The 24,661-nt window shown below is 33.7% G+C and overlaps 1 protein-coding gene and 1 long non-coding RNA gene across 5 annotated transcripts; both read right to left on the bottom strand.

Moving 5' to 3' along the window:
- Window positions 1-501: 501 nt before the first annotated feature.
- LOC149727074 (uncharacterized) lies at window positions 502-23,121 on the bottom strand. 4 transcript variants are annotated; one of them, XM_089889993.1, is made up of 46 exons: window positions 22,952-23,121; window positions 22,874-22,890; window positions 22,618-22,667; window positions 21,265-21,409; window positions 20,922-21,012; window positions 20,489-20,633; window positions 19,881-20,016; window positions 19,342-19,441; window positions 19,151-19,193; window positions 18,712-18,835; window positions 18,136-18,424; window positions 17,646-17,748; window positions 17,161-17,308; window positions 16,605-16,839; window positions 15,816-16,031; window positions 15,283-15,327; window positions 14,795-14,933; window positions 14,498-14,576; window positions 14,078-14,208; window positions 13,856-13,882; window positions 13,455-13,576; window positions 13,049-13,219; window positions 12,551-12,724; window positions 12,075-12,186; window positions 11,640-11,765; window positions 11,188-11,314; window positions 10,718-10,790; window positions 10,395-10,581; window positions 9,831-10,037; window positions 9,188-9,310; window positions 8,622-8,810; window positions 8,136-8,249; window positions 7,041-7,161; window positions 6,372-6,730; window positions 5,731-5,872; window positions 5,270-5,339; window positions 4,939-5,050; window positions 4,349-4,456; window positions 3,831-3,977; window positions 3,468-3,547; window positions 3,027-3,112; window positions 2,391-2,831; window positions 2,031-2,122; window positions 1,759-1,845; window positions 1,258-1,418; window positions 502-960 (listed from the first exon to the last, which is right to left on the bottom strand). In XM_089889993.1, exons 1-46 carry the CDS (start codon window positions 22,960-22,962, stop codon window positions 576-578), a joined length of 6,390 nt encoding a protein of 2,129 aa, XP_089746119.1. In that variant the 5' UTR covers window positions 22,963-23,121; the 3' UTR covers window positions 502-575. The 4 variants fall into 4 exon arrangements, with proteins under 4 accessions (XP_089746119.1, XP_089746121.1, XP_089746120.1 ...); XM_089889995.1 differs by having other exon boundaries at window positions 14,498-14,573; XM_089889994.1 differs by having other exon boundaries at window positions 19,342-19,438.
- Window positions 23,122-23,462: 341 nt separating this feature from the next.
- On the bottom strand, window positions 23,463-24,038 carry LOC149727073 (uncharacterized). The gene is made up of 2 exons (XR_016386207.1): window positions 23,792-24,038; window positions 23,463-23,624 (listed from the first exon to the last, which is right to left on the bottom strand). It is a non-coding gene; the product is annotated as an uncharacterized LOC149727073 (long non-coding RNA).
- Between the last annotated feature and the right edge of the window lie 623 nt (window positions 24,039-24,661).

Below are 24,661 nucleotides of genomic sequence, written 5' to 3'. Positions count from 1 at the left end.
ATGTACATCAGCGGTTACTGCACAGCGCAGTTGCTTAGGCAGTGCCTGCAAAGCTAAGAAAACATCGCCAGTCAGAATCTTTTAGTTTGCAGTACGGTGCAGGCAGTCTTCAGAAAACGATTTTTTCGTGTTTTTTTGAACTAGTATTACGCAGACGAAACTGTCTAGCCCTGAAAACGTCAGAACATAAAAACGGACAGAGTTAAAGGCCCCAGCGGCCATCTAACTCTGCCTATGTTAGCTTTAGTACACTTGATTCTTATATACAGATCCAGTATCCACGATTGCAGCAGTTTTGCTGAAATTAAATCCAACCTAGCAACATGCACAATTATATACAAGTAATCCAATTTGTAAATCTTGCGTCTTCAACAAAAAAATGAGCTGTAAAAAGAGAAAAATTAGGTTTTTGGTAAAAATTGAACTTAAAATTTATTTAAAAAAAGGAAAATATAGTTACCTGTTTTGCAGCTTTTCTTGGCAATGTTTTTCTTCTAAAAGACGAAAACTAAAATTGCAGATTTGTAAAACTTAAACTAGCTTGACTACTATGTACATAATACACAGGCATGCGGTTACATGCCGTATGGACGACGCATCATCGGGTTCATGGGGAAACCCCCATGGTCCCGGGGCATTGGGGGTCTCGGGGCCAAGTCCATGACATTGTGGGGTACAGGGTGGGGGTGTGGGGGGTTCTGCCGAGCATAAAGCTGGTTTCGCTGCTCCGACATAAAATTCATGTATTCGATATCATGAGCCATCAATAACTCTTCTTCCCTGGCGAGCTCAAATCGATCGCGCATTGGGTCCGGGCGGCTCATTCGGGGCCCACTTCGGTTGGCCAGGGACGGGATAGGCTGGGGCTGACTACCCCCTATAACTTGAATGCCTTGAACTTCACCCATTGCCTCGTTGGGTCTATGACCATGGGGGTGACCAGGGGCAGGAGATTGGCGCCTAAAATAAATGTAAATGTTATACATAATATCTGGAATATATAACGAATGTACAGCAAATGAAAGCCATTACTTTAAGTTTCTTAAGTCCAATTAATTAAATGTAGATTTGTTTTACCAACTGTTGTTTTATCGCTATATCCAGTCTTTTCTTTTAAAATATTTTCAATATTCACCCACGAAGTAACATAATTGGTAACTCGTAAGCTGGCACGCAGTGTATGAACACCCGTGTTAAAACGACTGTCGTTTTCCGGCTACAGGAGAATAAAAAAAAAAAAGTTAATATTATTAATACCTTGTGTTGGTTACGTTTATTGGTTGAGCATTTACTGGAAAATTAGGTCTGTTTGGATCGATGGGCACTGCACCAGTTTCCCGCTGTTTTTTAGCGAGTAAATCGTCAAAATCTTGGTCTGAACCCCAACCTGAGCTCCCACTCTCACTATAGTAGTATACCTGGTGAAATAATATATTGTTTTTGTGTTATTTTGTATAGGCCACTGGGTTGGAGCAATTGCCGTTAAGTGTCTTGCTCAAGGACACATACGCCCACAATGGTAGCAGTGTCGAGCCTTGAACCCATAACCTCTGGGTTGCAGGTGACGCGCTAACCACTATGCCACTTCCACAGAAGGGTAAAAAACACCTCTACAAAGTTACATACATGGTAACTCATAAATGGGCACAAGATGTATGTAACAGGACACCTGTGTTATAACAACTGTCTATGCCCCGCCACGCGAGGGTAAATAAGTTGAAATCATTCATTGTTATTCTGTTGAAACAGATTACATACCAAACCATCATCTTCTGGTTGGTCCCAGTCTCTATAATTTCGTTGCATTCTTCGTTTCTTACGTCCTCGCCCACCATGTACAGCTCGCTAAACATGCAAAATACTTTGTATTTAGAAAAAAAAGAAAAAAAAAATTTATAACTTCCAAGTCGATCTTTTTTAACAAAAAAATAATTTTTTTAAACAAAATATAATTGATTCAATAACTTTTAGAAAAACTTTTTAACAAAAAATTTTCGAAGAAAATAAAAATATCATTCAAAAACTTTTACATCTCTTTTCCTTCTGCTCCGGAGTTCAGCAGATTGATCAAATCCTCTGTGCTCCAAAATCCTCTGCTCTTCTGGTCTTCTTTGGTCCAATGCTACAAAAAAATTAGGTTTAAATTTAGTTTCCAACTTTCAACAACAAATAAAAGAATCTTTAAAAAAGCTTAAAAACATTTGTTTTATAAGATAATACACAATTTTTTACCTATTTTACTTAAGACACCTAAAAATTTTATTAGGTGCATGAAAATCTTTTTAAAAACTTAACACAAAGTAAAACAAATAATTTTTTATTTTACACTATTAGACCTGAATGCCAAAAATTAGCTAAAATTAAATCTGTACCCTTAAAAATGATTTTACCAGTCCTGTGTTCCATGTCCCGCAGTGCTTCACGTACAGATTCAATTGGACGCGACATGTCCAATTTTTTCAACGCATTTCCTGCTTCATGAGCTTGTGGGTGGTCGCTGTATCTTTGCTCCATTTTTCTTGCCCAGGCCTCCATTTCGACCGGGTCATTTGGGAACACAAGGGGTAGGGGTGAGGGAGACCTTTTCCGGGGAACGGTCTGATTATCCCCCGACGGCCCCATAATTGGGTAAGCGTCATTTCTGGGGGCAGTTTGGGGATTTTGACCCCTTTGGGCGAAATCGGGGTTAGAAAAGGGAATTCCCCCATGGGGCAGCTGGTGGTCAGGGTAGGGGTAATTATGGGGTCGTGACGTGGGTGGGGCTTGATATTGGGGCTGGATTCCGGAAACCGGGACCATGGGGTCTCTACCTTGCATTGGGTGGTGTATACCTGTTTTAATATAAATATTAAAGAAGCATACCAACAAAAAATCCAAATTAAAAAAAATAATTTCTGTATAGATCTCGAAAAATTAAATCTACCACAAAAGTTTTGAAAATTTCAATATTAAGGTTATGATAAATATAATGCTCAATTTTTTTTAAACCTTAAACTGATTGTGAATTATTTTGAATATATTTGTACCTGGGTACCCTGGGTGTTGTGGAGGGTGGCCAGGGGGGAAATGCGGTTTCTGAATCGCCTGGATTGGTTGGGGGGCTTCACTATGTCTGTAAGAAGAATAAAATGTTGTTTACTGTAAAATGAAAACAGAATTGTTTTTGTTTAATGCTAAAAAGAAAAATATTTTGTTTTTGTTGTTGTCTACAGTAAAAAATAAAAAAGATTTTGTTTTTGTTGTTGTTTACTGTAAAAAGAAAAAAAAAAAAGTTTGTTTTGTTGTTATTCACATGAGGTATTGGGGTAATGGGCAACTCTGGCTTAAATCACAGCTCCCATAGCGCTTCTTACAGTAGAACCTCACCCATATAGAATAGAATCCATAATAGAATTGTGGTAATGGGCCAACTGTGGCTTAAATGTCAGGACACATGTGATGCAGTATCTTTTATAATTGCTACTTACTCTTCTTCTTCACTTGATGAATCTCTTTTTCTCCTTTTTTTCTTTTTCTCTCTCTTGTGCTTTTTCTTCTTTCTCTCCAACTGAAATATATAAAAACAGAAATATTTGAAACTCACCACAAATTGAAGGACATGCAACTAATTTTTTTATAAATATTTTTCTAATTACCTATATAACCTAAAGGGGCAATGGGTTAACCCCGGCCTAAACCCCATGTTTTATAACAAGTTACTTCTCATATTACATCTATTGACCAAAACTAAGCATAATATTTTAGTATATACGTGTGCCAAAACAGTCAAATCAGAGGCTTTATTTCCAATGGCCTGACCTATGCCTTAAAAAAAAAAAAGGAGTCCGTACTTGTGGTAACATTGCAGTCAGTGCAGCAATAGAAGCAGCTACTGTAGAAACAGGTTTCCCCTCGTCTCCGGATTGAACTTCTCCATCTTCAACCTCTGCAGCATCCACCTCATCCAGAGTTCCTGCCTGGAGGATTTTTAGTTGCTCCTAAAAATAGAAGAAAAGAACGAAAATTATTCGAGGAAAAAATATTAAACAATAAAATTTTAAAACAAAGCAGAAGTACTGAATTAAATTAAAATTTTTAGTAACTGTTTTACAGCATACATTTATTTTTTAAATTCAACTTTAATGTAAAAAGTGTATTTAGCAACTTACATTGTTTGTGTGTTAAATCAAAATACATTCTATTACTACATATACAACATCTTTATGTATTCAAAATATAACTTAATAAAAACAGCATTTTTTTAGTTTTAAAAAACAATAATGAGCCAAACCTGGCCTAAATCGCAGGATCTCGAAAAAAACCTCACACACATAAAAAAATACATTTTTTGTAATTAAAGATGACGTACCATGATCTTTGCTCTTTGCTCTTCCACCTCATCTGCATCATCTTCCTCCTCACTTGAACTTCTCCTCTTTTTCTTCCGTCGATGTTTTTTCTTCTTTTTCTTGCTCGCCTGGAATAAAAAAATCTGTTACTTCCAGTGGCGCAGCCAGAAAAAAATTTTTTTATTTTTTTTTCAAAAATTTTATTTTTTTAAAAATTATATTTATATATATAATTTTTTGGGGGGTTTAAAAGAAGGGGGGTCAAGACACCGAAACCCCCCTGGCTGCGCCACTGGTTACTTCTGCTACCAGCCATAATGTAAATAATTTTTAATTGATAAGTGGTTGCTTGAATCAAAAGCAAAAGATATTGGGTTCTATGTTGGGCCTCTTAATTTTAACTTTAAGCCTGTTTTAAAATCTGTTTTTGGTCGTTTTATCCTATCTTTTTATTTAAAATACTGTTTAATCTTCGCTACCGTAATCAAAGAATCAATATTAATGAAGTTATTAATATTATTATTAGTATTAAATATGCTACAAGTCTCAGGTCCAATTGCATTTTTTCTGCCACAGTAGCAAATAACGCTTGCAGAACATTTATTCTCACTTTAGCTGGTGATTCTTCCACGTTCGGATTTTTAATATTAGGAGGAGGAATGTTCGTGTATTGATCGTCACCGGGGGGTGCTAGATCGTCACCACCAGGAGGCATGGAAGAGCTGGGTAAAAAGTAATGTTATTTCTATAGGAATCTTGTAAAAATAACAAGAACAAAATAATTAGGAAAAATTATGTTTAACGAAAAAAACACGAAAGAATTATAAAAAGTTAGGATACACAACAAATAAAAAAAGTATAACGATAAGCTAAATTTTTATATTTTTTACAACTTACAAGCACAAAAACAAGTAATAAACAAAGAAACAAGCAGAACTTACATGATAGGAGCATTCATGGAGGTTGAAGGTAAACTTTCCACTCCAGGTGGTGGTGGTTGGTCGTTGGTGGCTGTCAATATATTGGTTGTTACATTCATTACATTGTGGCTATCAATATATTTAAGTAGCTAGTACATTTATAATGGAGTAAGGAATTTTCCTTTTTTTTAATGATTTGCGTTCGATCTGTTTAAGTTTTTAGTAAAAATTGGGGTGACATTGTTAAAATACAGTTGCGTACACTTGTCAAACAGAGGGAACCTTAGTGATTATGTGGTGAACGCAATATATTTTGAGTCTGTTTGTTTGTATAGACATAGAAAAGCTACATTAAATTTATTTTAGGTAAAACTATGGCGCTGAAACAACCTAAATGATATACCAACCGTTGGTGTAATATTGCACATTCAATTTTTGTTAATTTTCTTTAAAAATGTTGTTTTTTGTTTTTTTTTGGTTACCTTTTGGTGGTGGTGTGGTTCCTGGTGCACAGTCATCTGGTTCGTTGTTGGTTTCCATACCGGGTGGGGGATATTGGTGTAACGGGGGGTTGGTGGGTCCCTGGTTCGGTTGGTTGCTTGCACCATGTATGCTGGTTAATGGCTGGGAAGTAGAAACAATTTTTTTGTGTTTTTAAAACAACAGAAAATTCAATTTAAAACAACAAAAAATTGTATTTAACAATTTTTGTGTGTTTTATAACTTTGGTATTTAGGATAAAACGGCAAGTGAAAAATTTTGAATGAATGAAACTTGCTTTATTCTCGCATCCATGTTACAATGACAGTCACTATAACATGAATGTTCTGTTTCATACACCTCGTGCCAGCTTACAAGTAGGTACCTTTGTAGGTGATATTTTTCCTTTACTAGTGCATGTCAGATAATTAATTTTGATTTAAATTTTACGGTTGCTATGTCTGTCAAAGTTATTTTACATGAAACATTTGGGCTTAAACTAGTGTCGTAGCCTGGGGGGTTTAAGGGGTTGCGACCCCCCTTTTTATACCCAAAAAATAATAATAATTGAAAAAAAATTTTTTTTTAATTTTGTGATTAAACCCCTCCCCTTATTTTTTTCCTGACTGCGCCTTCAACTTACCATGGATGTTTTGAACTGCTGAGTTGTAGGTATTGGTTGATTGTATCTATTTACTGGTGGCTGCTGTTGTTGCTTAAGATGTTCTTGCAGATGGGACTGCTCCTCTGGGTTCAAAGACTTTTGCATATGGGGGTCAGGCCGGAGCTGTTCGGGGTAAGACCCGGGGCGAAACTGTGGGGGAGCAAATCGGGGTTGCTGCCGCTTGTCGGGGTAATTTTCGAAGCGATTTGGGGGGAATTGACGGTCCGGACCCGGGGGGTAAAATTCTCGACCACGGTTCAAGGGGTTAGGGGGGTAAAGGTCACGACGGTCGTGCGGTGGGGGCATGCGGGGGTGGTTCCCGTGACGATGGGGGTCATCTGGGGTAAAACACAAATTTTAACTTATAAATGACTTATAAAATTTAACTTATAAAACTTTTTATAAAAAAATGATAAAAATAAAGTTTAATAAATAAATCAAATTAGGAATAAAACTATATATATATTTATAAAAAAGTGCATTTCTATATATTTAAAATTTAATAGAATTGTTTAAAACAGCATTTTTCAACCTGTTTTCATTTCCAATAATGCAAATATTTTATATAGAAAACAGCATACAGTATAGAAACATGTCAAAAACTTGAAAAATTACATAGAAAAGACTAAATTTGCCTATGCAAATTACCATGATGATAAGGAATAGGTCTATTATTGTAGTGACTGCCAAAGTTTCTTTGTTGTTGTTGAAATCTTTGCTCTTGTGATTGAGCGGTCATTAAAACTGACTGTGATTGCTGGCCAACACCCTGTTTAATGTATTTGTTAAGTTTAGTGTCAAATAAAAAAAACAGTTGAAAAGTTAGGAGCCTATAGGTATCATGTGATATAACCCGAATTTTTGGATTTCGAAACTGTTTAGAGATTTTTTTGAATGGACTTAGATTTTATAACTTTTTTACCATATGTCTGCTTGCGTTGCATGTTTTGAGAGTTTTTTTTAAGGGTTTACAGCAGTTTTTTTTTTCTTTGGAAAGGGTAAAGCAAGAATAAACAAAATAAAAGCCGTTATATTCTGTATGAGTAAAGTTCCGTGCAATGCACCTTGTGGGCCTTAATTTTACACCAGGTTTTTACCAAAATTTGATTATTACTAAAACTTAGTCCTAGTTCAGAAATTCAATAAAAACTATTTGGAAAAAATGTTCCCTACCTCTGCCTGTTTGTAAATTAAACAAAAACTATGTGGAAAAAATGTTCCCTACCTCTGTCTGTTTCTAAATTAAACAAAAACTATGTGGAAAAAATGTTCCCTACCTCTGCCTGTTTGTAAATTAAACAAAAACTATGTGGAAAAAATGTTCCTTACCTCTGCCTGTTTGTAAATTAAACAAAAATTATGTGGAAAAAATGTTCCTTACTTCTGCTTGTTTGTAAATTAAACAAAAACTATGTGGAAAAAATGTTCCCTACCTCTGCCTGTTTGTAAATTAAACAAAAACTATGTGGAAAAAATGTTCCCTACCTCTGTCTGTTTGTAAATTAAACAAAAACTATGTGGAAAAAATGTTCCCTACCTCTGTCTGTTTGTAAATTAAACAAAAACTATGTGGAAAAAATGTTCCTTACTTCTGTCTGTTTGTAAATTAAACAAAAACTATGTGAAAAATGTTCCCTACCTCTGCCTGTTTGTAAATTAAACAAAAACTATGTGGAAAAAATGTTCCCTACCTCTGCCTGTTTGTAAATTAAACAAAAACTCTGTGGAAAAAATGTTCCTTACCTCTGCCTGTTTGTTTGGTGGATTATGTTGGCTTGGGGCACGGGTAAAAGTAGGGTTACCAATGTTTTGACCATCAGGGGGTCTCTGGTGCATGCTACTCATGGGGTGTTGACCCTGGGTAAAAAGGCTTTGGTCAAAAATTAAAAATAATATTAGACAATCTTTTTTTTATAAAACCGAAAATATTTGTCATTCTTTTCGGTTTGGGATTTTATTTATTTTTGTGGGGAAGTTCATTTATGTACCCTCCCCCATATAAACTAAAATAAAAAATGAAAATTTTTTGATTACCCCCACCCCCCCTATTTTTTTCTGGCTGTGCCACTGGTTGCTATTGTCGTTAATTATCTTGCACAAAGAAAAATATGCCCAAATGATAGCAGCGACAAGCCTTGAACCCATAACCTCTTAAAGGCAGGCGCTTTGACCAGACGAAAAAAATGATGGCAAAATTAGGTAGAAATTTTTAATAATAAATGGTCTCACCTGGTCAAGAGGTAAGTTAGACACCATATGACTCTGGTTTGGACCACGCTGCTGGCTATCTGGTCCAGAAACTGGTGCTTTTTGGTCCCCAGCTCCAGAAGTAGGATGGTTGTTGTAGAAACCAGATTTTTGTGAGAAATAATGTTGCTTGTAGTTTTGTTGCTGGTGCCAATACCATTGCATATATGCCTGGGAAAAAAGGAAGTGTTTTTTAAAATATTATTTTTGATTTTTTTAATGAGTTACATGCTTTTGCAGGTGTAGAAGTAACTTAATGGTCATTTTGACATTTAAAAAAAAATTATCGTTTTTTTAATTTTGTAAGTTTTTAAATCAGATGTTTTAGCAGCTTAAATTAACTTTATAGTAATTTTGACTTAAAAAACAACAAACAAAAAATTTGTTTTATGTTTATTAGTTAAACAACAAAAAACGTTATTGAAAACACAGCAAAAATGTTATTTTTTTATTTTTGAACCCTTTTAAAAATTTAGGAAATTTTAATAAGCTAATATTCCCTGTTTTTTTTATTCAAAAAAATTCTCTCATTTAAGTAAAAACCAAACCTTCTGCTGCTGCTGACTCCAATGATGCAGCTGTTGCATGTACATGGTTTGCATTCGCCTCATTTCCTCCACATTCATCTCGGATGCCCTCTTGCCATGTTTCTCCAACCACTGGTTCATATCCTGCGAGAAAAAGTTATCATTTTTTTAGTTACATTGTGGGGTGAGTGAAGATGAGACACCTTTAGCACATAATATCCGAATATTCTGATCGTGTTTTAAACAATTAACAACGGTCAATGGGAATCGTGAGGATTTGGTTTTATAATTCTTTGAATGTTCTTTGTTTACTACCAAATGTGACGAGATAATAGAATAACAAGGTGTCCCATCTTCCCCACCCTACTATATGTTGTTGTCAGACTTATTACAGAAAGTCTAAAAGAGATTTTCTGGGAATTGTTTTGTGATCTTAAAGGACCATTTCAGTTAGTTTTTAATATTGGTTTATTCCTGCTTTTTTACCAAGTTTATATTTTAAACACTGTTTTATTCCTGTTTTTTATGCAGTTTATACTTTAAAAATTGTTTTATTCCCGTTTTTTTGTGCAATATATTGGTTATTAGTATATTTTAAATACTGTTTATTCTTTTTTTTGCTGTTTATATATTAAAATTTTAACATAATCCAATATATTTTTACCTTCTTATGTTGATCTTGTTGTACAGTGAAGCTGTCAGTTGGCCCTTCTGGTGTTGAAGTCACAGGTTTGATATCGGTCGACTTAACAGCGCTCTGTTTCAATGCTTCGAGCTCCATGATCTGACTCTTTAACTCCGGATCCTGGAGGACCTGCTTCCTCTGCTGATCAATCTCAGCTTGGATCTCTTTCTTGATCTGGAGACGGACCTGGGAAGAAGATAAGGTTTAAAGATGATCTTTCAAATAAAAAAAAACCTAAAAATTAAAGAATAAATAAAAAGTAGAAATCCAAAAAATAATTCAAAATTAAAGAATAAATACATGAATAAATGGAAAAACAATAAAAATGGAGAAGGGAAAAATAGAACAAGCATAAAAAATTTTTTTTTTCTATTTTTTTTTTTAACAAAATAGATATCATTCTATAAAAAAAGAGTAAAGTAAGAAACATAAATAAAACAAGATAATGTTAAACTAAATCAGAAAAAAAAAGAAATACATCAATAAAATACATAAAAAAACAAGAATTAAAAAAATAATAATTTTAATAAGTTAAATAAAAACCTCTTCTCTGATTCTCATGATCTCCTTCTGTCTCTCCTCTTCCAACATCTTTTCTTTGATCTCTTCCTTCTTCGCTCGCTCCGCCTTCTCTATCTCCTCTCTCATCACCTTCTTCACTTCCTCTTTCAATCCTCTCTGTTCATCCGACCACATCTCCAACTTCTCCCGCTGCTCCTGAGATCGAGTCCTGGAAAAAAATAAAGTAAATAAATAAATAAAAAAATTAAAAAATGTAAAACTTAAAAAAATACAAAATTGGGCAAAAAAATTTTTGTAAATTAAAAAAATTGGTAAAAAGGAATATATATATACATTTAACTCACTTTTCACTGTCTTTATATTCAGCGCCGATATTTTCCAACATTATTTCACTTTTCTTGTAAGTCACTCCTTCGTCTGTTAAGGAAATACAATATAAGCAGAATATTAGGTTGAATTTTACCAAAATTAGGAGAGCCAGCTTGCTTGAGAGAGCCATCTCAAACTAACCATTATAGCTAGACTTTAAATGTACTAAAACTTATTTGGTGATTTAGTATTTTTAATCTGCTGGTGTATAAAGATATCTAACAGCAGAGTAAATGAATTTCGGTATACCAGTGATAAACAATATTTCAAAAGTTACTGATTGCAAAGTTTTCTTGAAAACTCCAAAATTGCCCTCTATTAAAAAAGAATTGAATAAAATGGTGCAAAAGTAGTCAATTTTAAAAAATTTCAAAAATACAAAAAAAAATGCACAAATCTGGTCATATAACACTAAACCGGAACCAGATACAAACTATAGACTTACCAAACTGGTTTGGAGATGCTTCATCCTTTGCAAACCTCTTGTTGCCATCAATAGAAGAAATAGCAATCTTTCTACTTTTGATGTTGCCAACTCCACTGAACACTTTATCAGCACTAACAACTTCAGCCTAAAAATTTGTTTTTTATTTCAAAAAAAAAACTAAAAATTTATTTTTTTTAAAAACCAACTACTTCAGCCTAAAAAAATCAATTTTATTTTCCAAAAAATTCTAAAAAATTTCTTTTTTTTCTTAAATTACCGAATATTTAAAATGTTTTAACTGCTTAACTGTCTAGGTACTAGGCAGAACAAAAAAAAGTTTTAATTTCGTAAAAAAAATATTATTTTTAATATACTAATATTTTTAAATATTTAATATTTAAAATGTTTAACTGTCTAACTGTTTAGCTAAAAAGCAAAAAAAAATGTTTCGTAAAAATATAACTGCTCACCTGTTTGGCCCTAGCAAGAAAAGTAGGCGAGAGGTCCCCTCCTCCTTCTTGCTGCTTCTTCTCGCGCATTTTCTGCCATAACTTTCTCGTCAGATCATCTTTACCCTTGTTCTTTAGCAGGGCATCCTGAAGAACACATTTATTTATATGAAAATGTGACAAATTTTGAGCCAAAAATCTAAGACTATAAATTTTAGGACAAAAAAATTGGGGACAAAAAGTTTTTGACGAAAAACGTAAAATTTTGAGACTACAAATTTTGAGATGTCAGATACACTGAATTTATTACAGAATTTAAAATGTATAACTGTTTGGCTTTTGATGCCGCAAAATTTATCATATGTTTGTATATATGCCAATGCCTTGCTACAGTTAAAAAGTGCATATATATTTTAAATAACTTTTTTTATTTGTCATCCATACATTGATACATACCATGTCTTTGTCCCATCTATTGCTGAGTATCTTGGGGGCTGGGACGGGGTTTGTGGATGGCGTAATAGGGGGGATCCCACCGACAGTGGGTAAAGTTGCTGGTATGGTGAGGCTATAAAAAAGTGGTAACAAATAAATTTATTATTTTTACATTTATGTTTTAAACGAATTACATTTTCCATCAAAATTTAAAAAACGAATTTGTCAAATGTAAACAGATTATAAAACTCCCCACTTTTCTTTCAAAAAAGTCAAAAATATATTTAATAGACTGGAATTAGACAAGACTGAATAAAAAAAACTTGGTTTTAGCTAAAATTCAAGGCGATCTTCAAGAAAATAACCATATAGAACAAAATCCATCATAGAATTAGAGTAATGGAAAATCCTGGCATAAATCTCAGTTTCTCTATCAAGCCTTACAGTAGGACTTCACCCAAATAGAATAGAAATATAAATCTAAAAATAGAAATTACTTTGGTGGCAATATTCCAGCTGCTTGTAGTTGCTGTTGTTGAATTAGGAGCATCTGTTGTGCTTGTTGGAGACTCTGTTGTTGCTCGGTGGTCAGGGAAACAAGCGGAGGTCTTCTCTCGCTGCTCCTGGAGGAGGAGGACCTGCTGTAACTTCTGCTGTATCTTCGTCTTCTTCTGTTGAGGTAAAAATTATGTTTTTAATTTTTTTTTAAGATTTTTTTTTATAGAAATATTTTTTAAAGAAATATTTCTTTTTAATGTGTTATATGTATTAAATTTAGCACATTTGGTAATCGGAAAAAAATTGCAGGACAGGACCGCCTACACTACCACCCCAGGATTTTTCCCATGGGCCTATATGCATGATTAGTGGCGGAGTCAGGGGGGTTAGAGGGTCGCGACCCCCACCTTTTATAAAAAAATGTGAAAACAACTTTTTTTTCCTAATTCTTTTTTTTCTGCCTGCGCCACTGTTTCTGATGATTAATTTTAAATCACCTGCTGCGGCTTCGACGCCGACGTCGCCCGTGGCGTCCTTTGCGGTCATCACGGCGTTCCGAGTCCTGTTTATCGTCATTTTTACCACTAGTTGACGCTGTAGGCTGGCTGTCTCGTTTTGCTTGTGCTTCAGATGTAATACGACAAGCTTCTATGTAGAAACTCATAAGTCTGAAAAAGTTTTCAAATAAAAATATATTTCATGGATTTTTAAAAAAGTATTTAAATACAATTTGTTTTTTATGGTTTTCTAAAAAAGTTTTTTAATACAAAAATGTATTTTACAGTTTTAAAAAAAAGTAATTTAAATACAAATTTTTTAAAGGTGTTCTGGAAGAGTTGGTGTTTTTAACCAAAATTGTTAAGTTGTGCATAAATATATAATATATCTACCAGATATACATACGGGTGTTCATTGTTTAAAGCTTCAATATCCGTTGGAGACTCTGAAGGTTTAGGTTTGGCGTCAATTGGAGAGATAGCATCTAACAGGTCATTCATACAGTCTTGTACAACTTCAGAATCACTCTAGAAAATTGGAAAAATCAAATACATGAATAAATGTAACTTATTTAAAAGTAGAATTAAATGAATAAATGTAAATTTTTTAGCCCGACAGCGACAGTCGTTATGACATGGTAGTTCTGTTTCATAAACCTCGTGCCAGCTACAAGCTACCACGTATGTAACATTGTGAAAAACAATATACATTAAATATCTTGCAAAAAACATACAATGGTAGCAAGCACTTACCCTTGAAACTATATACAGTATTTTACTTTGTAATATACAACATTATGCAATTACCTTTTCCACTGGTTTTGGCACCTCAACCTGCAAAAAGAAAAACAATTTAAGTGACAAGTGTCCATAAAATTTAGAATTTCTGAACTTTTTTCCATGTTTAAAAAAAATGTTTTCCATTTACCCCAATACAATTTTTTACTTAAAATTTTTGAAAGTTTTTTCTAAAAAATTGGTATGAAAAAATTATATATACATACAGTTATGTACAGGAACAACTATTACCTGTGTAATTATGTCATTCAAGCATTCTCTTGCATCTTCTATTACAGGATCTTGTTGGTAATACGTGTTGTTTACCAATGACATGACACATCGTATAACATCTATGTCTGCCAGTGTCATTGATATGGATTCTGAAAGAAAATTTTTTTTGTTAATATTTTTTTTATAATTTTTTTATACTTTTTCCAAAAAAAAATAAATGCATACAATATTATTAGGTTTTATGTGAAAAAAAAGGTTTTAGTTTATGTACAAAATCAATTAACCAGAAAGTTACAATTGTGGTAACTCGTAGGCGGGCACGAGGTGTATGAAACAGAACACCTGTGTTATAATGACTGCCAGCCACGCATAAGAAAAAAGTTACATTTAATCATTATTAAAAAATATGTTAAAATAAACATAAATCAAAGCTTTCACCATCAATTTCTTTTGTTTCAGTTGTTTTACTGGCATCTTCAATAGTTTCAGTTTTTTCAGGAACTTTAGCTTCTGCCTGCTTATTAGAGAAGTGGGTGAATAATGTATAAGTTTATGAAGTTAAATTAGGGGTAAGACGAATTAAATGGGGTTAAATTAGAGGTAAGATGAGGTAAAAGTGGTTAAATTAGGGGTAAGATGAGTAATGAGTTAAAACGGGTAAAATTAGGGGTAAGGTGGGTTCAAAAAAATTTAACATTAAATTTAAAAACAGTTTAACTTTGAATTTAAACTTACCTTTTCTTTTTCTGCAGTCTTTTGTATCTCGTACGTTTTATCGAACTCTGCCCACCATGGGACTTCCTCTTCCTCCTCTTTTCTCTTGGGAGGAGGAGCGGAGTTCCCTCCTGCAGCGTATATGGCTCTGAAGCTTGATCTAAAAAAGAAGTGGTTGAAATCAGTGTATCAAAAGAGGACAAGTTAGTTTTAACTTGGGAAATGTACAGTACTTGTATAAAATGGAACTTGTGTACAGTATGTGAATAAAATGGGACAAGCCCTACAGTTCAGACAACTGTTGGCAATACAGCGGTTATTATATCTTCTACAGAATAGCAACAGTAATGCAGTCATGAAAAAGGAGAAATTAAATGAAGCTAAATTTATTTTAAACAAAACATCTTTTTTTTAAAGTAAGATTTAAGTTTAGAGCTATAGATTCTCACAGTGATCATTTGTGTCATCAAATAGGAATTGGTAACATGTGAAGAGAATATTATTTTTACCTTTCTTCATTTCCACTGGAGCTCCAGCCATCGGCGTCTTTTCTACTGTAGAAAAATTTTAAATTAGAATTTTTGATATGAATACATATATATATTTCATAATCCCATTTGGGCTCAATTCTATTTTGAAACATTCGTAACTTCACAGTTAAGTTTAGTTATATCATGCTTTACTTTAACAAAAAAGCTAAACTGTCCAAATCAAGTAAAACTTTATTTTAATAACATATGTTTATATATATATATATTAGGGCTGTGGATTTTCCCACTTTTTGTTTAACTGTTGATCGCTCAGTTTTAACCGTTTACCCAGTTAACCTATACAAGTTTAATCCTAATAAAAGCGTCTGATTTAGCTTTTCTTTGCAACTTAGAGGCAACTTTACGATGTACGTATGGACTATGCTTGAAATACATGCGCGAACGTTCTTAACGTCAAAGTAATGCTTTTTTTCCCTCTTATGACTCACAATGCCACAAAAAAGGCTAAACGACATCCTGAATTTCTACGCAAAAAAAAACGAATAACTCACTTTGGGCTTTTAGATCTGGACCTGCTTGATGAATAAGATCGCGAGGTTGATCTCGAATATGATCTGGAGTAGGAACGGCTCGATCTGGAGTAGGAGCGACTATAAGAACGAGAGTAAGATCTGGAGGAGCGGGAGTAGGATCGGGAGTAAGATGATGAGTGACGTCGTCTTCTTCGGTGACGATGGCGGGAACGAGAAGAGTAAGAGGAGTAGGAGCTGTGAGGAGGAGGAATGAGGATGAGGAACAAAAAATAAAATAAAAACTAAAATTAAATAAAAATTCATTTGTGAGGTACATATATAGTAGGGATGGGGAAGATGGACACCTTTTCATTCTATTTTCTCGTCACATTTGGTAGTAAACAAAGAACATTTAAAGTATTATTAAACCCTATCTTCATGACTCCGAAAGACTGTTGTTAATTGTTTAAAACACGTTTAGGATGTGCTAAAGGTGTCCCATCTTACCCCACCCTACTATATATAGATAATTTCTTCATTTTTAAATTGCAATATTTAAAATACAAAATGTAGGTGAAACAGGGATATATAGACCAGTATTTCTATGAAAGAAATCTTAACATATGGGGTTAATGTTTACTGGTAGCATTACTTTCTGTTTTAAAAATTGGTGTAACGTGTCACCCTATGCATTCCAGAGTTACAACCAGTCTTGTAGTCAGGTGGGTTAAGGTGACGTAACACCATCCCCATTTAAAAAAAAATCATTTGTAATTTAAACCCCTCTATTTTTCTGGAGGCGCTACTAGTTTTGCTCTTTACTCCCACCTGCTGGAATAGCTCCTCCTCTTCTTTCTAGAGTCATCACTATCCTCCTCCACATAAATTCCGATCCCTTCTTCTTGGGGGGTGAACCCATCGTTCATAAAACCCCCTCTTCCGAACCCACCCCTCATGTTACCCCTCCACATACCCCTGCCCCGCATGAACATCGTAGCGGGGTACATTAACCCATCAGGCCCCATTTGCATGGGGACACCTGTAGCGTCGTACATTATACCATCTGTGAAAAAAGTTTGTTCAATTTAAAAATAAAATTGTATCATTTTTGTTAAATCACAAAAATTAATTATTTTTTTCTCAGATATTATTATTAGGAACTTTTGTTACTTTTGCTACCAGGCATAATGTAGAATGGCCCCTTTTAAAATATTAAGATGAAATTAAGTAATTTACTTTTAAATAAATGTAAAATGGTAAAAATAACGCTTTTTTATATCAGAAAAAAACTTAAATTAGATAAAAAAATTATTGAAATAAAGTAAAATAGTAGAAATAACAATTTTTATATTAGAGTCGCCAAAAATATCCTTTTAATTTTCACCTGGACCAAAACCTCTGCCCCTTCCCCTGAAATTCCCTCTTCCTCTTGCTCTGCCACGAGGGTAACCACGAAAACCAGCTCTGCCGCGGAAAAAGGGGTCAAACCCTCGGCCACGAAAACCCCCTCTCATCATAAAGCCACCACGCCCCTAAAAACAAATGAAGGAATTTTTTCGACAGTCTTTTAGCATAGAAATGTTAATTTTATACCATTGTTTATTCTGCCATTAAGAATGATTTCAGAATTATTGTTTTATACGGAAAAAGCTTTTTTTGAAAATAACATTTTACTGCACTAATTAGAAAACAAAATGTAGGAAACTTACAGTTTTAGCAATGCCACATGTTAAATTTTGGATGGAAGTAGTTTAGTTAAAAATATTTATAAAAAATTAAAATTTTGTTCAATAAAATTTAAAAAAAAATTTTTTTTGCTGGAAATATATATATATATGTATATATATACTAGTGCAGATCACTACTTACATCAAAATCTGGTCCTTGGTTAAAATCTCCTTCAGCAAAATCAAAGGAATCGCTGAAGGCTGACGATATTGAAGAAAGAGACATGGAAGAGAAACTGTTGGATCTGGAATATTGAGTAAAATTGTGGTATATAATTAACTAATTTAACACAAATGTTAGAGTAATGGGCAAAATTTAGTTTAAACATGGGGAAAAATAGTCTAAATATGAGAAAAAATGGGCAAATTGGCTCAAAAACAATTGTTGAGGTAATGAGCAAAATTTACCTAAAACCGTCCTTGACAGTGGCCTCACACATACAGAATACGGAATAGAGACATTTTTCGATTGTATATGGGTAAAGTCATACACAGCAATGTGTTCTAGGGTCAGGGCTGCTCAGTATAAGGTGTTAAACACTACGTCTTGATCGATTTTTTTAATTTTTTACGTCTTGATCGATTTTTTTAATTTTTTACCTTGATCATTAAATTTTTTTAGTTTTTTTTACCTTGATCTGCTTTTTGCTTTTGGGAGATCATCGAGATTCATTTTTTCCTCCGGTCTTGATTTCCGGTCGTCTCCGGATGCTTTTTCTCCTCGATCTGAATCCCCCGCATCACTATCCTCCTGTCTTTTTTGCTTCTTCAATTTTTTCTTCTTCTTCTTATGTTTGTGCTTCTTTTTCTTCTTCTTCCTTCTCTCATCATCTTCCTCATCGCTCCCATCCTCCGGAGGCTTCTCCTCCGCATCAATTGGATCAGGAGGAGCCCCATTTTGATCAACATTCATTTCTTCATCTAAAAAAACGATGAACTATTATTGAAAAAATATATATATACATATATTATATATATCCAAAAATGAAACTATAAAAAAGTTATTAATTAGCACACGTTTTTGAGCTATATAATAAGGTTTTATAAGGCAGAATTAATTACAATCGTTCTTTGCAAATGTTTTTTTTAAGAATCAGCAAAATTACTAGATTGTGAAAAAAATTAAATTCAGATCAATCTGACCTATGAAAAAGATTTTTAAAAATGAGTCCCTTAAATAATTTTGCTCCTATCACGGATTCCCTTACCTGGTTGGGTGATGTTAGCAGAATTTTGCATTTGTTTGGCAAGGAGCTCAGCTTCTTCAAGAGGATGCAGCTCATGCTCCTCTTCCTCGTCCATGTTCGTGGCATCCATACCACTATCTACTGGCTGAAGAAGAAATTGAAATATTTATCAAAAAAAATGGAAGATTTAACTATTTATTTTTAAAAAAAATGGGGTAATTTTAATATTATCATATGAGCAAAGGCACCAAACCTAGGGTGGTAGAGTGGGCATATCCATTATATTAATCAGTAAAATATAAGACCAAATTTGTTATAGTTAAATGCAACTAAACTCGTACAACTTAGAAAGTTTGGCGCCTATGCATTGGCGCAGTCAGGGGGTTGCAAGAGTCGCGAATCCCCCTTTAAAAAGTTGTACTAACAAATAGTTAACATGAGAATAACATCTTGTGCCTACCTCTTCTTTCGGCTTGTTTTTATGTTTTTTCTCACGACGTCTCCTAAAAAGTAACATATGTGGTACAAAAGCATGCATATTATAAAATTTCTACAATCCACATTTATAAAAAAATTCGAAAACAGGTCAAATCCTTACTGGAATTTTTGCATATATAAAACTTGTTGTACAAATACTTAGAGTTTAGTTACCTATGTTTTTCCTTCCTTTTTCTTATTTCTTCTTCCTCGTTCTTTTGATCATTAGCAAGTGCGCGATAATCAGTGTCTCCAATAAAACTCTGTTCCTCTGCTTAATACAACAAGAAAATGTTAAATAAATAAAATGAATGGAGATTCTATTTGAACTAGAAACTGAGGATGCCATTTAGGCGATTTATATATCATTTAATATACAATTGGTGTATACCTGACTTTTGTCTGTTAGGTGTTAGTGGCATTATGTCCTCAATAAATGTAAATCATTGTTCTTATATAGTTAGGCAATGACAGTTACATCATGTGTTTAAAAAACCATCAAAAAAGTGTTATTAATATAACTGGAACAAAAAAAAATTAATAAAACTACCAGTTTTGTCGTAAATAAAAAAAAATTATTGCATAGGTTTTTACAATTATGAAAATAATTTGGTTTATATAATTTAATCTTACATTTCGTAACTCCTAATTTAAAATTAAACATTTTAAACTTTTTTAATATTTTATAATCTTCCAATCTTTTTTAATCTCACCCTCTTCTTCTTCCTCCTCACTTGCTCTCTTAGCCATCGTACTCGCAACAAGTCCTCTCTTCCGTGCTTTTGGGTCTCTCTGTCGCTTCCTCTTCATCAGAGTGATCAACGTGCTCTCCAAACTCTCATTTTCATCCTGAAAGATAAAAAGAAATGTGATCGTATATGTTTGATGGAGCCCCAACAAATACAAAATAAAATGGTAATGTTTGTTTATAAGAATTTACAAACAGTTTTTTATGTTTTTTTACAAATGGTTTTAATTCTTTGAATTTTCGTAATCAACTGCTAAATGGAACAAGAAAATAAATTAAAAAGGTGTCCCTTCTTTCACTACCTTGCTATACAATGTCAAAACCACAAAAAATCAATATATATTATACAGTTATTCCGCTACTTCTGCTATCAAGCCTAACATAAAAATATTTTCGCGGCTCATCTGGTGATAAAAAGTGTATTATTCTCCATTCAAATCTTGCCAGATGCCAGACAAAACAGCGGAAATCTACTACTTTTTACCAGAGTGTTAGAGTCATGATAGCTATCAAACAAGAATTTCTCTGAAAAAAATTTGGGGAGTATCCACTTTTAAATTTAAGAATACATACCTTTAACTCTTTTCCTTTATCTTTTGGTTTTTCCTCATTTTTTGCTTCTTTTGCTGCTTTTATAATTTCCTCTTCTTTTTGTAGGAGGTCATCAATGCAAGGAACATTAGCTGGTACACTGGGACCAACATCTGACCTTAAAGGACTAAAATAGGGTGCGGGTTATTTACAGATAGAACTAGAAGTACCTGAAACTTTACTTTAAAATTACATAGAAAAAATAAGTATTTTTATTTATTGCAACATTTTGTTTACAATTTCATGGAAAAAAAAGTATTTTTAATGTAAAATTTTGTCCTAAAATCTCATTCAAAAACCAGTATTTTTACTGTAACATTTTGGTGGTAACTTTTAAAATGTCTTAGCAATTGCAAACAGACGAAAAATCCTACTGCTAGTCTTGTAGTACTTGTTTTTCGATAATTAAATGTACCTTATAGGTTCTTTTTTATTTTCTGGCGTTGGACTAGATGGCTTCACAGAATTTAAGGGTGATTTAGTTGGTGCAGATTTCTTTGAGGAACCTGTGTACATATAACAGTTGGCCAAAATACTTATATACGCCTATTAAGGATTTTGCATAAATATTGTTGCTGCCAGGCAGGTTACACTTGTTTAAAATCTCTTTTGTGTCATTTATTTGCATAACAGTGTTAAGATGTTCTGCGTGTAAAAAAAGACAAAACTGTTAATAAACACTAACAATCAAAGGTTAAAACACTTTTTTTTGTTAGATATAACCCATTTTTGATATTTTCAAAGAGCGAAAACACTACCTGAAGATTGAAGATTGCCCAGACTTGGTACTGGCGTTCCAGCAGGATATGACGTCACAGTTGTTTCACCATTGCTGTCGATTCTCACTATTTCTGTCTTTATAACTTCACCAGTTTTAGCATTTTTGACCAATCGTCTGATAACCTGTCAAAAGTGTCAACGAAAAAATTATGAAATACGAAACATCTGCTGCTGCATACTGAGTTAATTTAAAATTAAATGACGTCACAGTTTTTGGGAGATATAAATGGACAAAAATGTTTAAATGCTACACATTTAAAACTGATCAGAACAAGAGATTTTGGGAACTGGTAAAGAATCTTCACGTACGTTATATATTATTTTTTTAGATGGCAGGGCAACTGGTTATACAGTTTAGAGGTTGGTTGTTACCATAGGCGTAAAGTTTTACTAAACGTTAGGGTTGCAAAAACCAGAAAAAAAGGAAGTCTTCGCGCCGGTAGGCGCGAAAAAAAAAAAACGGTTTGCAACCCTTTGTTTTCGGTTTGCAACCCTTTAAATATGTGCTTTGTAAAAGCTCATACAAACGTAAACGTATTCAGAATTACGTAGGGATGAGACAAATTAAAATTACGCGCGTTCGGCGAGTCCGTGTAATGAGAAACGGTCGAATCCGATTGCCTGGCGAGTGACGTCACAGTAGCTATGTCGCATGCGCCTTTCGTCAAGCCCGCACGAGTGTGTGGTTATCTTACAAACAAAGACCCGTCCGTCGGAAATAGTAGGTTTCCAGAACAAAATATCGCGGAAATAAACTGCCTAAAACGTTTCCAACACTGCTTTATATTTATATGCAATGTTTTCCTCAGGCAAGCAGCATATTTATTACGAAATAGTAGGGATTCACACGTGAATTCATTGCATCATAATAGCGGTTGTTTGAACCTGGCAATTGATTACGACATAATAGCGATTCACACGTTGATTACTGACGTCACAATAGCGATTCACACGTGAATAATTTAGCAAACAGGAGTTTAAATACCAGTTGAATGCGTTTGTGTCGTGAATGACGCATCGGTATTGACATATTTTAACGAACGTAAACAAAGTTTATTCGCAGTAATAATGGCGTCTTCGTTTGGTCGAACGTAATTCCTTACGCATTATTAGTATGGAGAAAATCAAAGGGTTGCCAGGCAACCCTGCAACCCCGTAACTTTACGCCAGTGGTTGTTACGATAAGCAGATATCGCAGGAAAATGATCATGTACTAGTACCAAAATTTTATTGCCCTATGCACGTGCATTATGAGCGTTAACATCAAAATAAACCTTATGATTTTATTGTAATTCAATTTTAAAATATGGTATACAGAGCAGAATACCTACCTTCTTTTTTCCAGTAGCTGCTGTCTTTTTGGTTGTGACTGTTGGTGTTACTAGATTGATTTATAATTAATATTTCGCCAAAGTGTATGCAAGTTATGCAACAGTGGATAATATATGTAATAATGTAACTGCGATTCACCAGTAAAAATTAATAGTTTGGTTTTGGTGCATAATAATTTAAAAACATTTAATATTCTCATACCTAAAAATGATATTTTATATTAAAACACATAAATAATTTCACAAAAAAACTTACGCTTTTCTTTCAGTGGTCTGTAAAATATGAGAGAAAATTAAAACTCAATAAAACAGCAACCTTTAACGTAAAACTTACGACTCTTCCATTTTAAAGCGCCAACGGTCCAGAAAATGTACATATACCACTCCAGCCTACTACAATATAACCCTAAAAGTGTAAATTATCCTTTTAGTTTTATACAATTCTAAATAATCCAAAGCAAGCAAAATTTCGAAACGTGCTGTTCGGTCTTGCGAAAATGGTATGTAAAATATACACAGCGCCGTAAGGCGGCGTAGTTCATTCGTTTTGTAAATCAACGGGGACTAATTTACGGTAGCGACTATTTTTGAAAAATAATACCAAGCGTTATTGCGGACCCTTGATCTTGTTTATTATTCTTATCCAAAAATAGATAGAAAGTTATATTTGTTAACACCAAAATAGTATGCAAGCTATATACTAGGCTATATTCTTGTTATCTTTGAAAAGTATACCCACTACGCTGGACTATGGCGTTGCTAAATGAATTTCATATAAAATCTTCAACGGTTTTGGGATATAAATTACCATCACGTTATTGCCCATTCAATAATTAAACACCAGGTTATACGTTTTATTACTTTTATTTCTCGAACACAACAGTTAAATAGGAAGTGTGTTCAAATGCATTTTAGCCACACCCTAAAATTCTTTGTGCAGCAGGTTCAAATTCTCTCTTGCAATTCTCCGCAACTGCTGATCGTCGAATTTGTGACCGTCCATTTGTCTAACATAAGAAAAACAACGTAGTTTAAACTAGAATCCGATATCTGGTTTAAATATATAAAAAAAAACTACGTGGAAATATAGTGGGTTGGGGAGAAATGGCACATCGGGATAAAGTAGATCCTTTGGGGTGCCATCTTCCCCTCCCTATAATATAACAATATTTACTTTGGACTGATAAATCTACTTTTGAATAAAGCACTTGTTGGATCAATGCTGAGAAACATAACACAGAAAAGCAAGATCAGAGCAGCACACTTCATCATTTGTAATTGTCTTTTAGTCAGAAGCTGTTAAAGTCAATATCTACACATATGGATTAGGATAAATAATACCGTTAGCACATACAAGCAAAATTTCCTAATCGCGATTTTAACAATTAACAACACTTATAGAGAGACTAACTTAACTTAACTGAAATATAAACACACTATGCACACGACTGCAGCAATGTTGTTTGTTATAGTTGAACATGACGTGAGGCACGACAGGACCAGGATGTTTTTGATAATTTCCGCACTTTCCTCGGGCAGATATAGAAAGTTTTGACAAGAATTTACTGACGTCATATAGTACTATACATAGGGTAAGATTAGTGTAAAGCGTGGGGAGACGGGACACTTTTGTTCACTGCCAAATGGGCCGAGAAAATAGAATGAAAAGGTGTCCCATCTTCCCCTATCCTACTATATCTAATTCCATATTTCCTGATCGTGTTTTGAACGATTATACCGCCTTTTAGACGATACGGTTATTAAATTCTATAAATATTCTCTGTTTGCTACCAAAAAGGACGAGAAAGAGAATGAAAACACATTCCATCTCATATTTTCATCCCATCATACTAAATTGGTATAAACGCACATTCAGAATACGTTCCTTTACTTCTGTGATGATTAAATGAGACATCCGTATTATTTATTTCGAGTTCTGTTACTCTTACTTTGATTATTAGGTCCAGCATGCATCCTTAAATTAATTTTGTAAAAAAGTCATCAGCAATTTTGAGATATCACTCAAAGACAATCGTTATTGACT

Source organism: Ciona robusta, chromosome 12, assembly GCF_009617815.1.
Source record: "Ciona robusta chromosome 12, ASM961781v2".
Classification (NCBI taxonomy): Eukaryota; Metazoa; Chordata; class Ascidiacea; order Phlebobranchia; family Cionidae; genus Ciona; species Ciona robusta.
This window is presented reverse-complemented; position numbering and strand designations above follow the sequence as displayed.

What these genes read in the sequence shown, in the direction of transcription:
- LOC149727074 (XM_089889993.1), bottom strand. An exon ending in AGGAGGAGCTATTCCAGCAG is followed by an intron (nt 16,032 to 16,604) that starts GTGGGAGTAAAG and finishes TCCTCCTCACAG; the next exon opens with CTCCTACTCCTCTTACTCTT. An exon ending in TGGAAGAATCACCAGCTAAA is followed by an intron (nt 4,457 to 4,938) that starts GTGAGAATAAAT and finishes TTTTTATTCCAG; the next exon opens with GCGAGCAAGAAAAAGAAGAA.